Source organism: Gadus macrocephalus, chromosome 21, assembly GCF_031168955.1.
Source record: "Gadus macrocephalus chromosome 21, ASM3116895v1".
NCBI lineage: Eukaryota > Metazoa > Chordata > Actinopteri > Gadiformes > Gadidae > Gadus > Gadus macrocephalus.
This window is the reverse complement of record NC_082402.1, coordinates 9,384,314-9,401,813: the sequence shown is the minus strand read 5'-3', so window position 1 is coordinate 9,401,813 and position 17,500 is coordinate 9,384,314. Positions and strand designations below refer to the sequence as shown.

Below are 17,500 nucleotides of genomic sequence, written 5' to 3'. Positions count from 1 at the left end.
TGTTCATTCCCCGTACATTTGGGACATGGACTTAAGTTATTGTGGAAAAAAATCCTCCTCAATGTATTTCTGAATCTCTTTAATCATAAAAAATGTCAATGAGGTATTATAGTCTCTTAAGAGTGTGTACATAGGGACGAAAGAGTATGGTTGCTACAACAGAGCCCTTATTTGTGGTTTGGCTGTGCTTGCTAGCCAACTGGTGCTCACCCTGTCAGCCTGGCAGTAGTGAGGGTTACCAGTAAAGTTGATCATCTGCATCTTTATTTAGGGGCATTTATTTAGTGCTCAAGATCTTTGTGAAACTATATATATCTTTTTTAGGTTGATTCCCTGAAAATATATCATTTGACACTGAGAGAGGTTTAACGGAGCATAACTCTAAGCTAACTGATCAAATGAACAGTCCTTACAGTGCAGTAACGCTGCGTCTAGGGCTGGGGGGTTTGCCTCTGCCCTCCACAGAAGCGCCTACGGTAATCATCATGAGGGCGAGGTGCGTGATGTTAGAAGAGAGAGAGAGACAGTCAGGGCTTCATCAGTGGACCGTTAGCCCCAGTTGTTTGCTTTAGGTTATCGGCCAGTGCTGTCAGACAATGTGTGCTTGGTTTGCTATCTGTTGACAGTTGGGAGATCCCCACCTGGCCTAGCAATCAAGGTGACACTCACACAGGCCAATTACTCGCCGTGGCATGCAGCCAACGCTATACTTACAACGTTAACAATACGTGGAGCGACCTGCCCCCTGGCAGAGTACAATGAAGGAGCTGGGAGAGCAGATGATAACAGTTTCAAAGTAGCACCTGATATATTTAATTAACTGAACAAGTGACTGAGGACGGTATAGCTTATCTGTTTTGATTCTTCGGCAGGGAGTGTGTGTCTAAATGTTACGGAGGATTGTTATTTATATCTTACATACTGGGGCGTATGTCGTCATATTTATTTGTTTTCATTTATGTTATTAAATGTTTATCTGTATGGTCAATTTACTAGAATTTTCTTTGCTCTAACAGTTAATGTTGTTATAGAAAATGCATAAACCACTCAAAAGATGGGATGCTTGTTTAAGCTTGGCTGCTGAGTTGGCCCCTGAATGAATATTGTAGTCACTTGGGATCGTTGATTTCTTTTTAATAAACAAAATAGGGATTTCCCAGACTTCCAACATTCTTTGGAATTGGTCTTTTTTTGATCAATTCTTTGATTGAACTTTGAACCTGGCTGACACACAGTATAAAGTGAAGCTTTGAATTCCAGGCAACCAACCAGCACACCCTGAGGTTAATACGGAGCATTGCTATGCAGTTGCTATAAGCCCAAGTGAACATACAGGCACCGGTCCTAAACATCTCTGTAATGTTCACACCATGGCATCGTACATTTTTTGAACCAAATTCCAAATGGCGAAGGGGATGTACTGTCGCAGTTGAGACACAATGGAACATGTGCAACTGGATGTTATGAACCATGTGTTTAAATGGCAAATAATTAATTTCACAAATGAGGCGCTCCGTTTTTCTCGCCCCCTGTCTGTGTGGGTTTGGAGAAAGCCAGTTGTTCTGCGATATCACAGCATATGCCACTCGCTACGTGCTTAGGGCAGTGTGACCACATGTATTTATAGAACGCCTGGACCCTTGTGGGAATTGAACCCCCAACACCGGCAGTGTTAGCTTTAGCACTCTGTCCCAGGGGGGCTCAGGGCGGGACAGGAAGGTCTTAGAGGGACACCAGAGGCTGCTGAATAATGGATTGAACTACATTGAAAATGAAATCCAATATTGAAATGTCGAAACGCAATAATTCATATGAAAGCTGTGGGTAAGATTTAAGAGCTATAATTTGAGTTTAATTTGGAAGAAATGCCATAGATATCCGTCATCTGTTCAGTGACTGAAATGTTCTGTGAGGATATCGGCTGTGGTCGACTGCTCCTGCCTCAGTCATTGACCGTATTAAACTGTTCCTGGCTCCTTGCTGACCCATGAGGGAATCTCTTCAGGGAATCCATCTTGCCTTTCAATCATACTAGCCTACGTTATCGTAGCATCTCCTCCAGTGGTTGAATGCGACACCTCAACAGGGCGGAAACGTGGGGAGGGGGGGAGGCTGGGCGCCTACCGGTAAGGCTCAGTCCTCGCGGCAGCATCCCGGGTTTGAATCCTGCCTGTGTTCCTTTGCTGCAGGTCCCTCTCTCCTCTCTCCCAGACCTCCCTGTCTAACTGCCTGTATCTTTGTGAATAAATAAAAAATTGAAAAAGTAAACCTTTAGAAACGTAGGGAGGGAGGCGGTGAGGGAGCAAGGAGGCAGGGAGGGATTTTTCAGGGTGTGTTTAGTTTCTAACTCGCCTCCTCTTCTGTCATCTCTCTCTCCATCACAGCCTCAGCCCCAGCCCCTCTTAACGTAATGTCTCCGTTCCTCTGCTCCGTCCGCAGGGGGCCTCCACGCGTTCAGGCAGTGCCACGAGCACCTCTGCGACCACTCGCTGCGGCTCCACGAGGGGCCAAACGGCGGCGGCGGCGGCGGCGGGCCCGGGGCGGCGGCGGCGTTGGCCGGCCACGCCGTCGGGCCGCTGCCGTCCATGCCGGACATCGAGAACGCCGAGCTCACCGCCATCCTGCCCCTCCTGTACCTGGGCAACGAGCGGGACGCGCGGGACCTGGCCATGCTGCGGCGCGCCAACATCGGCTTCGTGCTCAACGTCACCACGCACCTGCCGCTGTTCCACTACGACACCGGCCTGTTCTGCTACAAGCGGCTGCCCGCCACCGACAGCAACAAGCAGAACCTGCGCCAGTACTTTGAGGAGGCCTTTGAGTTCATCGGTGAGCAGAACAGGGTTTATGCACGCTTGGGAAAAAGTGAAACGATTAGCATTTCTGAGTGATTAGCAGGGTGTTTGTGAGTGTATAAATATGGGTTTAAGAAATCTGGTTTGTTTTATAACATTTTAGAATGGGGGGGAATGTCCCGTGTCATTCGTCTTCACCAACAGATGATCCACCGCTGGATCAACGACAGGAAGGGAATTGAATGAATGAAAATAATGAATTCGTAGTAGTAGTCCTTCATTGGTAGTGAAAGAGATGGAGGTTTATGGCTTTTCACGTGATTGATTGTTTTGTAAGAGAAGCTAACATGGTGTGGTTGAAGCATTTTGTGAGTCTGTGCTGTTTAGACTGAAAGAAGTGACAAAGTGTTTTAATGCAAAATGTACTTTAATCTTCCTTTGAGGTGCAGCTGCAGGCAGCACCATCATCCTGAAGACTTGCTTAGATAGATACATAAACAAGATTATGAAATAAAATAAAATATCCACATGGATAATATTGACGATATAAGATATAAAATATAAATTATACAACGGGGGACCTAAATCCAGCGATCTGATTGGTTCCCAACTGTTGTATAATGAGCGTATACATAACTGCTATGACGCTCGATCATTTTGTGAAAGTTTGCATATCACTCCGCGCCTGGAAGTAGAAACAGTTACAAAGTAAAACATATGTTGGATGATGGAGAGGGTGTAAATGTTGTTACTCCGGGAGTGAGCAAGGCGATGGAGAGACTAACGAAAGCTTAGGCACACGGCGAGTGAACTGCTCCATAGGATAAATTGCCGGCGAACCGCTCTATCGGAGCCTTCTCTCGGAGGGACGCTAAAGTGTGTTGCATAGCGACCGTCGATGCATAGCGGCAGCCAGGAGGGACTACTTTTTTGTATTCTTTAATAAAACGGCTACTTTGACTTTCTTGGTTTCTTTTTAAATGTAGTGTGTCTATGACTTTCGTTTCGCCATAACAGTAACCGTTGTATAAAAGCAATAGATCACTTCAGTCAGTGGCATGTGCTCATTATACCACTGTGAAGGGGGTCGCCGGCCCTCCGCTGCGCGTCGGGGCCGGACAACGCCCCTTAACAGTGGTATAATGAGCACATACCACAGCCTGGCGTGATCTATTGCCATTCTAGTAATGCATAACGAAGGCAGAAACATAACAATAAATGCAAAAACAGACAATATAAAATAAACCGTACACGCTAATACATGCTCTACACATAAACGATGATGACCGTTCCCCAGCTTGTCCGCTACGCCTGCCCCATAGGCTGCAGCGTTAAAGGGCTCTCTGGTTCTCTGTGCCCCCCTGCAGAGGAAGCACACCAGGCCGGGATGGGCCTGCTGATCCACTGCCAGGCGGGCGTGTCGCGCTCGGCCACCATCGTCATCGCCTACCTGATGAAGCACACCTGGATGACCATGACCGACGCCTACAAGTTTGTGAAGGCGCGGCGGGCCATCATCTCCCCAAACCTCAACTTCATGGGTCAGCTGCTGGAGTTCGAGGAGGACCTGAACAGCGGCATCACGCCTCGCATCCTCACGCCCAAACTCATGGGGGTGGAGACCATGGTCTGAGACACCCCGTCTCCAACCCGTTGTTTCTTCTTCCTCCACCACCACCACCACCACCACCACCACCACCACCAACAATAACCACAACAACAAAGAAATCACACACACACACACACACACACACACACACACACACACACACACACACACACACACACACACACACACACACACGCACACACACACACACACACACACACACACACACACACACACACACACACACACAGAGACACACACAGAGACACAAACACACCCATGCACCTCCAGGCTCTGGAGTTCTCTTGATTGGGTATTGTGGGGTTTGGAGGGGAGTGGGGGAAACGTCTCCCGGTCTTCTTGGACCTTCTGTGGAGAGGGATAACAGGCAACAGGTTTGATTGCTGAGGGGAAGAAATGCCATAAAAACTGAATACAAAAAATACCCCCCCACTCCCCCTCCCGTCTGGACCTGCCTGAGGCCAGTGGGTCAGATGGACACGCAGAAGACGGAGAGAGAGAAAGAGGGTGAAAGAGAAACGGATCATGGATTTGGAGGCTGTGCGTGCCATGCAAGATAGAAGGGAAACAGAAAAGAAATGTATATTTAAAGAATTCCTCAAATAATAATGAAATACATGCAAGAATTTATTGCAGGCTTAGTCCAGCTACAGACTCTGGTTCACACTGTGGCGCACAATTTCTCTTCTTGAAGACCCAAGAGTAGGCTGGCCACAGCAGTGCTTGCCTGCCACACACACACAACTATAAACACACACACACAAACAAACATGCACACACGCACGCACACACACACACACACACACACACACACACACACACACACACACACACACACACACACACACACACAAAGAGAACGACAAAGACTTGTTTGGTGTGCTGATGTATTTGATCTATTTTTATACAGGGGTTTCTGGGGGGGTGACCACGACAAGTCCATAGTGGCTTACTGTGCAATAATTTCAAGGTGAAATGCTTGAGTGCTTGATCTTATACTGTATGTATATATCGGTCATTACTTTTTTTTTGCTTTCTGCTGGAATACCAGTTTGATGTTACTGTACTATTACCGTTGCTATCTTGTCTGTTATATCAGTCCATGTTGATGGTGCATTCACAAATGCTGTAATATTTGATATGGAGGTGAATACGATTGGCAAATGGTTCTCTATTTTTTTTTTGTGAAGTAGCGCTTTATCCGCGTGTTCATCCATCATCCGGGCGTATTTGTTTTAAAAAAAGTAGAAAAAAAACAACACCGATTTAATTTGGCTGCTCGTGTGTCTCCGGTATATGTGTATTTCTTCCATTCCTGCCTCCTTTACTCTTAATGACCCAGTGCAGTGATACCTTTTGATTAAAGCGACGTGAGGGGAGCCGTGCTGAGCGCATGGCTCCCAGTAGAGAGAGAGGCAGGTCTGTAATTAAAGAGTGTTTAACTATCATAGGGCTAACGGGGATCGCTGTGCCAGTAGAACAAGGGACTCTTCACTGCCTGACTCTTGCTTCGTCTGCTATTTCTAGCTCCAATTCACTTTTAGAACCCCCTCCTCCCCCTGGTATCTTCTAACACTGTTGTTTTATTCGTATTGTATTCTGTTATTTTCCTCCTGTATACAACCGTACGAATATGTTTTTTTATTTAACATTCATCACAAAGTAGCAAAAGCTACTCTCCGCTTCGAGTATACCAACCAGATTGCAGCAAATGTCTCTGCGCCTTCGGTCAGGGCTGACTGTCACAGAGGCAGAGTAGCGTACCATACCAAACCCCTCGGACCGGCCCTTTATTACCCCCAGCCCCGACCCCCCGGCCCGGCCCCCGCCGCCGCAGTGAAACGGGGCACCCATGAACCGCCTTCCACCGGCGAGAGCTGCTGTACCCCTGCTGTCCCAGTGCCTCTATCGATGCCTTAACCCACCTGGTGGGACCCCCGTGGGCTTCATGTGCCCCACCTCAACCGATGACACGCGCGCGCCACACACAGAGAAAACACAATTATGACCCGGACCCCTTCTCCTTCAGATATAGAAGAGACACAAACCAAGAAACGCTGGTTTCACACAGTCTCTTGTTTTCATATGCAGGATCCTTCATACCTAACGGGGGTGATGGCCTCAAGCATACACTCAATGGAGAATACGATTGAATAGTAAATAGTGGGATGTCGACATTAGGTCTTCTGACATTGGGTCACATGCATTTAGCCAATAGGCCCTCAGAAGTGTCGTCGCAGGACAAACACAGACCACAGCTCAGGGCCCTCACTATAGGTCTGCTTCTTTGTGTACACGTAATAGACTGAACTAGTGTAGATGACACGCGTTGACCATTGCTGGTGCTTTAACACATAAATGCAACACCAGCCGATCTACCCAATGTTAATGTTGGGCTACACCTGTATTCACCCTGTGATGACATCTCCGTGAAAATGGTCCATGGTGATTGTGTGTCATCTTCCCCAGTTTGGTCTACTACCCGTACCAGTACATAAAAGTAGCAGACCAGTATTTTGTGTTAAGAGCGATTCCTGTGTTTATCTTACGATGACACCTCTGTGAAAAGGCTCTATTTGCCCATCATCTGTGTGAACACACAACCTTATTGAGAAACAAGCGACAATCTGACATGTTAGCCTAACTCGTCCTTGTTCACTCTCTGTCGCAAACATCCAGATTAGCTGTGAGCCAAATCTTAAAAAAAATCATGACACCTGTTTTTCAGTTTTCTCTGTAATTCCAATGTCAACACACGCTGACTATGTTGCCCGCTGTCAATCAAACCACTTCAAAATGTTTACAAGATGAATACTGTGTGATGCTAACAGGTGCTAGCGGGTAGAAGGAGGCTACGCACAATTTTCACCCAACTCAGTGTACATAGTGTAAAGACTCACCTTTGCCACGGTGAGTGTGCATGTGCATGCAGCTTAACCAAGCCTCTCAATATCAATTAATCATCATTAACCATGTATGGATATGATAATAGAAGGCCTATACAGTAGGCTATGCCATTTCCTCTTAACGAAAACAATTAGAATGAACTACCACAAACATGTTTGAAATACCTGAAAAAGAACAGGGAGGAAGTGAGCCTAACTTAGTGGAATCTTTGAATTCATAAAAGCGTACAGATTTCAGAGGGCCTCATAGTTAAAAATTCAACAAGGAGCTGGGAAACGCATAGACTTCAGCCACCCAATCCCTAAAGCAAATGCTCCTGCTATGCAAATGAAGTGATAGCACGTCCTATAGCCCGGGCTACTTTACTACTACGACGGTGCCGTCTTCCTCCAAGTATCACTTGAAACGTGCTATATGCATTTATTATATTGTATTCATTTCTGTAATTCTTAATGAGATACAGGGTATTATGGCAACTTGAACAAACCCTCTGTGATTGTATTTTCTTTTAAGGCATTTAAAAATAGCTGTGTGTTTACCCCAGCACCTGTTTAATCTTTTGGTTGTCATTGGCGTGTGAGTGCCATGTCTGTTTTGGTGCTCTCCTAATTAATGTATAGGGATGATCTGAAAATGTATGACCATTTGCAAAAAAAAATTGCCAACTTTGGATCTTGGACCCACCCCCTTTGGCTCGGTGGTTCGTCCCGGGATCAGTTTGTTTAGTGTGATTCTGTAGATGGTTGTACCTGTTCTTGATGCGAGTGCTACTGTACATGAGTCTCTCTCGTTTCGGAATACAATGCATGCAAGGGAATGAGAGGACACTCACACACTCTCATCATGGTGCTGCACCCCCCCCCCCCCACCCTCACATACACACACACACACACACACACACACACACACACACACACACACACACACACACACACACACACACACACACACACACACACACACACAAGTACACACACATACGCATTCACACACACATACATAAACATACAGCATTTACTCACACACACAAACACACCCTTTACACATTAACAGACAGAGAAACACACACACCTCTTGTCTATGACCCAAGTGAGAATGTTTGAAGAGGCATCATGGCAAGCCACGCCCTATTATTATTGTTCCCAAAATAAAGTGAGAGCGGCTGGCGGTGAATTGATCCCGTTTCACTGCAGCACTGTAGTCCACCACTAGACTTCAGGGGCCCCTGCTTTGGGCTCCTCTGTTCCCCGGTCTTTGCTCTACAGGTGTATGTAACTTTCGATGTGTCCCTACAAGTAAAGGCTTTAAGTATATACAGTACCTATAAATATCTATCTATTTTCTTTGTATGCCTATAGCTATAAAGATCTAAATATATATATAGATATATAAATATATATATATACATTACTATTTTTGCACTGAGCTATCAACAGCTGAAATCGTTTTGGTTGTTTGTTGTTGATCTTCTTTCCACAAAGGGTGCTATTATAACGGAGGCCTTCTCCCTCACCTTTATTTGATTTCTTTTGTTTTGCATGTCTCGCTCAAGGGGTCCCTTCGGCTGGATCTGGGCGTCCACCCTCTCTCTCTCCTTCTCTTTGAAATGGCTGCCGTGGGGGGTCATTTTGTGAATTTGTAATTCCTACCTGTGAGGTTTGAAATAAACAGGGTGTGGAGGAGGAGTGTAGTTTTTCTCGAGTCCTGTGGATTTGATTCTGGGCTGTAACACTGGAATCGCATTTTTATTTTTATGTTCATCCCTAGATGTTGCATGTCAAAAACAAACAAATCCATAATATTTTATCTGGCTTGTATATCAGAGGTTATCAAAGACTATGAATATTTATACGTATCTTTCAACAAAGTGTCTTAAAGGGGACATATTTTACCACCAGGTGTGAGTGTGATTAGCCTTACAAGCCGATGATATATATCTAAATATATATAGATATATATCTGATATATTGTGTTAAGAATTTAACATGTGATTATAAGTCATAAACCTTTTGCAATTGCAATAAAGTGTTAACACTTTATTGCAATGTGTTGCAAGAAGGAGTCCCAGAATTGGCTAGGTTTATGACTTATAATCACATGTTAAATTCTTAAAATTATATATCAGAAACAGGGCCATTTTTACATCCTGTTTGAGTGGCAGAAGAGAGCAGTAGTTGTCCCGCTACTCCCCTGCAATCAGCCATGTGTTGTTGTGGCCCTGTATTTACTCAGCTCTGATGCCTGCTTGGCTTTGGGCGAGTGAGTGAGTGTGTGTTTATTTGTACATTCATCATATTGTGTGTTTGTGTGTGTGTGTATGTGTGTGTGTGTGTGTGTGGAGACAGACCTTGGGGTCAAGTTCTCTCCCCCCTTAGGGACAAGCACCATTTTTTTCCCCTCTTGTTTATTTCTTTATTTTTAAACAATCATTGTTTCTAATTATGTGCGACAAGAGCCCCTGTCACATTAATCCTCCACTATCAGCAGTGGACATGCCGGTCAGCACCAGAATAGCCTCTCTCTCTCTCTCTCTCTCTCTCTCTCTCTCTCTCTCTCTCTCTCTCTCCCCCTCTCTCCCCCCTCTCTCTCTCTCTCTCTCTCTCTCTCTCTCTCTCTCTCTCTCTCTCTCTCCCCCTCTCTCCCCCCCCTCTCTCTCTCTCTCTCTCTCTCCCCCCCCCCCCCCCCCCTCTCTCTCTCCCTCCGGCATGGTTGCTTGCATGGACGTATTAGGACAAGCAGAGTCCCAAACACACAAATTGGAAGGGGGGCGGGGGGGGTTATGAGGAGAGACTTTCTCTCTGGCAGACATTTGCGCACATACTGACATCAACATACACACACTCATACTGACATCAACATACACACACAAACATCCGACAATCAATCTTACATCCCTCACTCACAGAAACACACACACACTTTAATTCTTAAATGCAAACACATGCTTCTATACACATGTGCCCTCACACATGAGTGCACACGGACTCACTCATCAAACTGCGTGCATTATCTCAAAGACATATATGTGCATGCCGAAATCAATCTAAATACACACAGACGGTCACACGCGCAAACACACACTCACACAGTCATACACAGTCCCTCATACGCATGCATGCTGACATCAAGTGCACGTGTAAACAAACGTGAGTGTGCCAGAGTGTGTATGTGTGCGTGCGTGTGTGTGTGTGTGTGTGTGTGTGCGTGCACACCAGCGCGTGCATGGCCAGCTGTGCCGCCCTCCCCTGAGGGAGGGGGAGCAGACGAGGCGTTCCGGGGGTCTGGGGGCTCTGGTGCTAGGCCTGCTATCACAGTGCATGGTAGCTCCCTTTATAGTCGCAGCGAGATGCAGTCCAGTGATGCACAATTCTAGCCTGGCTGCAGCCGCCATAGCACGACCCCTCAGTGCTGCTGTTAGCCTCTCTGAACACACACACACGCGCGCAAACGCACGCGCACGCACACACACACACACACACACAAACATGCACGCACAAAGTTTATAGGTGTGTGTGTTTTTCAGTCTAAAATCTGTATATATATATAAGATGGATGGGTGTTGTATTCATCTGTGAGGGGGAATTCAGCATATAAAATATGATCAATAGGAAAAAGCAGGTAAAATACAGAACAATAAAAAAGGTAAAGCTAAATAAAGGTGTTATTAAAGTATCTGTGTTTACAATAAGAAAACCTCACAGTACCGTTTTTCTTATGAATAGTGGCATAGTAGGTATTTGCATACTACTGCAGCCTACATGTAGGCAAGGTTTGTCAGGGCTACATGGGGACACCCTGTAGTATGTATGAGATTAGCTGGAGTGAGCTGTGCTTGGGTCCCTGGCGGCTATGTATTGTTACATACTCCAATCTGAACAGACTTGTGGCCTTCTGTGTTTCTGTACACTCAGCTTTTTGTTCGCCAGTATGACTTATCCTGCCACCTGGGAGTGCATCTGGATGTGTGTGTGGGTGTGTGTGTGTGTCGGTGTGTGTGTGTGCGTCGGCCTGTGTGCATGCACGTGAGTGTGAATATATATGAGACGCAGAAGCGAAAGTTATTGGAACCCGAGATTCAATGGTTCAGGGATAGAGTGAGCGTTGAAGGATGAAGACAGTGCGAAAGAGAGAGTCAGGTGAACAGTGAGATGAAAGAGTGTGGAAGTAGAAAGTGGAAGAGGAGACGAGAGAGAAGAAGAGGAAGAGAAGGGGGAGGAGGAGAAGGGAGAAAGACATCTCTAGGCGTGGAGGGGAGCGATGGCCGTGTCACTGCAAATATGCTGCAGCAACCATCCTACCTCAAGCAGCTCTGTGGTCACAAAAGGATAAAGCCCTTTATATGGAATATGAAAATGCTTTTTCTGCATTTTCTCTCTTGCCATCATTTTATACAGAGTGAGAATTAGAATCTACATTTCAGCAGCAATATTTATTTAGGAACTTTCACTGTTTGGCCCATATTGTAAACATAGGTAGTGAAATATAGCTGTGGTGTAGCTAAAACCGATTAAAAAATAATAGAGATTGAAGTAAGAATGATTTGCCTCAGTTATGCTGAGGCAAATCAATAAATCAAGTGTAGCCAACTCTAACACAACAAAGGCTTGTGTTTGCATTTGCCCTCAACAAAACCAGACCAACTTGCTGAATCTCTTCAAAAATCGACGTCATTGTTGGCCCCTGCCCAGCCCACCAGTACAGCAGCCAATCAGAACACTGATTACTATACAGACTTCAAAACACTTCTTTAGTACACTCACAGTAGATGACGAATTAGAGGCCGAAACAGAAAACAAATACATCTAAACTTCGCCTTCACACGTGTAAGAATTGTGATCTTTTAATGGTGATTTGTGATCCCTTTTTAGTTTGCTTTAACAATTGTTTGCTACATTTAATAACAATTTCAGCCAGGCTAATCTAATAATAATGGCCACAGATGTAGACTGTTTGGTTATAGCATGCTATGTTCCATAGCGACGTTAAAGTATGTTTACGGTGACCAAGAAACTATTACTCAATCGGCCAGCCTGAGCTATTTAAGGATGGTTGCACCATTTTGGTTTTAAATGTTTACAATCTAATGTATTTTCCTCCTGTCCTGCTCCAGAGAACTCCTCCTTTGAGAAATAGCCATGTCAACCTCACAGTCAGCTGACCTTGTTTTACATAGAACAAACCCATACACACAAGAGCACGTACGCATAGACGTGCACACCCATCCGCACAGGCACATGCACATGCACACAGAAACACGTGCACACATACACACACAAACACCTACACACACACATACACTCACACACACACGCACACAAATCTTCATGCACAGACTGACTCAGCCAAATTACAGAGCTTGCTTGAGGCCCATTGTTGCCTGTTCCTGTGTTGCATCATTCAGCAGATTAGAGTGTGTGTATACTAACACAATATGATCTCACGTACACACACGCATACGCAGACACACATGTGCATAAGCACACACATATCTTTCCATCTTCGTTTCACCTTGGGGCACCAGCACCCCTCCCCCCTCCCCACCCAGACCATGTGACTCATCAGGTCCACCCGTGATGACCCTGCCAAACTAGTCCTACACTTCCATGGGATCCGGGGTACCCCAGTGGTGGAGGTGGTGCTGGCGGGGCTGGGGGTAGTGTTGGTGGTCATTGTGGTGGTGGAGGGGGTGTTGGTGGTGGCGGAGCTGCTGCTGGCGGTGGTGTTGGAGGGGGTGGTGGTAAGCCGGTGGGTGACGGTGGTCGAGGGTGGTAATGGTGGTGGGAGACTATAGGCTATATGGGTGGAGGTGGTGTGGTCCTGGTGTCTTGTTATTTGCACGCGGTACATTCAGTTCATGCTGACCCCATAAATGCCATCCCTTATAGCTCGGCCTGCTAATAAACATGACTAGTACACGCACGGTGCTTTTGAGGGACGCGGCCGCCTATTCAATTGTCCATTCGTGGTTTTACGAGGGCGATGGAGAGCGGTCAGTAGATAGCTGTAGAAAGCGGATATTTATAGAGCCCCCGTATTAATAGACGGTGACCTTTCTGCCACGCATGCATGGATGCGCACACGCGCTTACGCGTCGGTCGTCGAGACACGCAGGAATGCGAGGAACACACACACACGTCACGCACACACACACACAGTTTTTGACTTCATCAATCTTACATAGCCATGGCAATAAACACACACTGTCTCTCTCCCTCCCTCCTGCTCTCTCTCTCTCTCTCTCTCTCTCTTTTTCTGTCGCTCTGCCTCTCTCTCCACTTTTGATCCATCAATGGTTCCTGAGTCTAGATAGCGAGCTCCCATCCCCAGGCCAATCTCCCGTTTTCCTCCCTGACTTCCATCACCGGCGGATGTGTCTTGCCCGTAGCTAAGGCGCTATCCTAACAGCGCTATCAGTGACCTGTCTGTATCCCCCTGTTCCTTTCCACAAACAACAGCTGTCTGACAAATTATCACTTTTTTCTAGAAGGATGATCACATTCACGTCTGTGTTGTTACATTATACTGAGAAAGTTCACCGTACGTTCAGTCACGAGTAATGACGGGCTCCATTATTATATTATTTTATTATATGAATAGTAGATTATGTCCAATGTTTTGAGTGTTTTTAAAGGGGCTTAATGTTTGGGCCCTAACCACTCACAGGTCTATCCGGCAGAGGCTGTTGTGTCGTCTTGCTTTGCATCCCCCATGCTGGGGTATTATGTATCAGCAGGCCTACTTTTTGGTTGTCTGAGAAAATAAACCTGTGTCCTAAAGATGGAAACAACCTTGCTTTTTTACATGTAACGTGAATACAATTTTATGGCATCGGGATATTGAAAAATCGTTAAGTGAGCTGTAGGCTACCTAATGAATTATTTGATATTTTAGAATCCGATAATCTATCAAAATCCACCAATGACAATACAAAATAACAAGTAAACATTAGCTGGTTTGTCTCTTCAGGCTGGAGGGAGAAGGAGGACTCTGGCGCCCCCTTGTGGTCCTAAGTGAAATAGTTTTGGGTTAAACTTGGACGCTGGATGATACCATTTTTTTTTTTTACAATTAAACCGTTAATGTGGAGTGAACAAATAGACGCCTCATCAACACAACCTACACAGAAATGCATGAACCAATTGTATATTTAGTGTGTCCACAAATATTTATCAGTATAACATCACACAAAAGATGAATTTAGATCCAAAGTGTTGGTTAATGTCTACTGTTGTTTAGGTCTCGCTCTCCTCTCCCCCTGGCCTGATTAATGTGTTTATTAGACAGAGTTTACCAGCAGACAACTGTCAGCAAGATAACTGACCCCCACCTATCTCTCACTCGTCGTCGTCGTCGTCGTCGTCCCCCCCCCCCCCCACATACACACACACAGTTTTCAGTTTGTTTAACTGATCTGTATAACAAACTTTACTTCTGACGCCTTATGAACCTCTGATCCGTCTGTCCGTTCTGACCCCACAACATGCTCTGTCTATTATATTTAGACCCCCGTGATGCATCACTCTCCGCTGATATGACAAGTGCATGATCGGATAAGTTGAGCGGGACAGAGATGCCCCGCGAGGGACAATAAAAGTGTCATTTTTTACCTCGCTTATAAACAGGTCGTAATGTTGAGATGAGCCATTGCCTATTAAGGACCCCGTGTAGCCGGTGACATCAGTAAACAAAAGGAGATCGAGCCTATGAGGAGTGCATTTTAACGAGGCGGGAGCTGGGTCTGGACTTGCTCGTGCCGTGGTAACCGTAGAGACGACGACGGTGTAGTCTGCTTGTTATGGTGGCTGGCAGGCCTGGGAACAGCTCTGCAGAGGCTCTCGCACATTATCAGGTATAGGCCGTCTTCTGTGCGGCGCAAAAGTTTGTGCAGCTTAAACAAGACGAGGTTCACATATATGACACTTGGTGCAAGGGGTCAGGGGTCTGCTGAATTGCCGGGAAAGAAAAAACTGTTACCTCTAGTCTAGAGGACGTGGCCACCATATGTCGGTCTTTTTTGCTTTGGCTAAGAAAACGTTCACCTTTCCCCGTTGACCCCCAATTCACCTGGCAGCAGGGCCGGTCGTGTGTATTAGCATCTATTATTATTCTAGATAGGCACAGGGATTCAGCGAAGCAGCTCGCTGCTGCTGCTGGGGCTGACATTGAATCTGCCCCTAGCACACCCCCCCCCCTTCCAAAACACCTTCTGTTCATTTATGAATGTTTATTTATACAGCCTGTTGAAAGTGAAACTTCGATGTCATTGAACAAATGCAAACTCTCTGTCACAGTACAGGAATTGGTGTAGGCTACTCTTGTGTATTCAACATGTTCAGTCTGACTATGCCCAACATGCAATGATTATGTGTCCTATTTTGTCAGAGGCAGATAAAGGCCAATGGCGCTAGACAAACAATAGACATTGGGTGCACCATTCATTGATCTCCGGCTGCACGTAGGAATTTTGGGGCCTGACTTGACACTTGAGGTTTGGGGCCTGGAACGGAATGTCAAACGACAGGATTTGTATGGTTGAGTGGAAAGAGACGGGGCTCCCTCCTGTGTTGAAATGTAACATTGCACCAACAAGCTCGATACAGATATTTTATTATAGGCCAATATTCATAGTAAAGATTGAGCTGGGTTCTCGTTATTGGAATTTCTAGATCTGGCAGGCATTTTTCTAGATTTAAGGATCCTAGACAAACTCCTTCACGGTTCTGGAGAGTTGAATAAATCAAATGCAAAAAAAAAAAAAGATGACACGTTTATGCTTTCAAAAAGTATATATGCTACATTTATTTTTTTGGCCTGGACTCTAACCCCAATTCTGTCTCTCTCATAAATCCCAATCCCCGCACATTAACTCAGTTTTCGAGGACCTTCGTTAGGTTTGTGGAAGAAAAATAGTTTAATAGAAACAAATATAAATCTACAGGTGTCAAATTCGACCCGTGTTCATACCAGATTACGCGCAGCCGTGCTGTTCTTCGAAGACCCCCACGTCTCCGCGCGCGTACCCGCGTGTTTCCACGTGAGACCTCAGAACGACGCTAACAGCCCTGACAAGTGGCTAACGGATTCACTGATATGCGCATATGTGTCAATAAAACAAAGTTAATCTTAAATTCAGTCATGAGAAAAGATAAAACGAAAGAAAGAAACATTTGGAAGCATTTCATAAATGCAGGCCTCGATCAATATGGACCAAGATGACGATAAAGCCCCCGACTGACCTAAGGCTGCTAGCATGCATCGAATTCAGGTAAACACAAACAACCTGTTAGACTCACCATGTTGTCATAATGACCACAGATGTACACAGGGTGGCAGTAGTGTTTCCAATATACTAATATTCTGAATCAGGAATCACGTTTGGTAAGGATTTGTTTTCATGTTTCTTTGGTCAATCTGTTGCAGACGATATGACAGCCGTTTGAGTCCAGTTTACTTAAACACATTGGATTTCTGATCCCTGATGTATGCTAGATTCAAACTATGGCAGTATTATTCTTGATATCGATTTAAGGGAATGAAATGTGTCTTACCTATTAGAATTGGGTGAACTGGTAACCAGGTCATAGTTTTATTTCTCCTTTCAGTGTATTTTATGTCTAAGAATAAACAATGCTTACAAAATAAGTGATATAGCTTAAGAGCTGTTTGGCAGCAGCTATAATAAATTCATACAATGAAGATAAAAATAAAGATAAATTCAATTTATTCAAAACAATTCGGTAAAAATACCACCTTGTTTGATTTGCAGTGTAAAATGATGTACTACTCATAATTAATAGATTTTTCTGCAAGACTGTACAAAACCACTTAAAGATGCTTTACAAATATATTTTTTTGTTGGACTCAAGAAGGTTCGATATTAAGTTAGAAAAAAAAAGTATCCAAGTAAAAAAAACGTCAGTACAATTTGACATTCACAATGATCACAATAAAAGTGTCCAAATGTTGAACTCTAGCCTCACCTGAAACCTATACCTAACCTATACCGTGTCTGTCATGTGTTTATCTCTCTGGGCGGTAAGACTGGCACCACACTGGAAAACATTTCTCCTTCCTGGTGTTAATAGACTTACTTAGCTCGGGGGTCCTGACTTATGTTATCCAATGAATTAAAATGTCAGGAGCCACAAATCAACGTGTGGGCTTGGCC

General features: G+C 45.1%; 1 protein-coding gene and 2 long non-coding RNA genes across 4 annotated transcripts in view; 2 read left to right on the top strand and 1 right to left on the bottom strand.

The window, feature by feature from the left end:
- Positions 1–5,295, top strand: part of dusp10 (dual specificity phosphatase 10) — an 11,796-nt gene extending 6,501 nt beyond the window's left edge. For both annotated transcript variants that reach the window (XM_060041327.1, XM_060041326.1), the window contains exons 3-4: positions 2,440–2,829; positions 4,163–5,295. In XM_060041327.1, the coding sequence (XP_059897310.1) occupies positions 2,440–2,829; positions 4,163–4,428 (656 nt within the window). In that variant the 3' untranslated portion in view covers positions 4,429–5,295. The remainder of the gene's footprint in view (positions 1–2,439; positions 2,830–4,162) is intronic.
- A 1,661-nt stretch (positions 5,296–6,956) lies between these two features.
- Positions 6,957–7,212, bottom strand: LOC132449602 (uncharacterized). Its single transcript, XR_009523612.1, has 2 exons — positions 7,050–7,212; positions 6,957–6,997 (listed from the first exon to the last, which is right to left on the bottom strand). It is a non-coding gene; the product is annotated as an uncharacterized LOC132449602 (long non-coding RNA).
- An 8,745-nt stretch (positions 7,213–15,957) lies between these two features.
- The window catches only part of LOC132450304 (uncharacterized), a 14,196-nt gene continuing 12,653 nt past the window's right edge, over positions 15,958–17,500 (top strand). The window contains exon 1 of the long non-coding RNA XR_009523821.1: positions 15,958–16,597. This is a non-coding gene — a long non-coding RNA (uncharacterized LOC132450304). The remainder of the gene's footprint in view (positions 16,598–17,500) is intronic.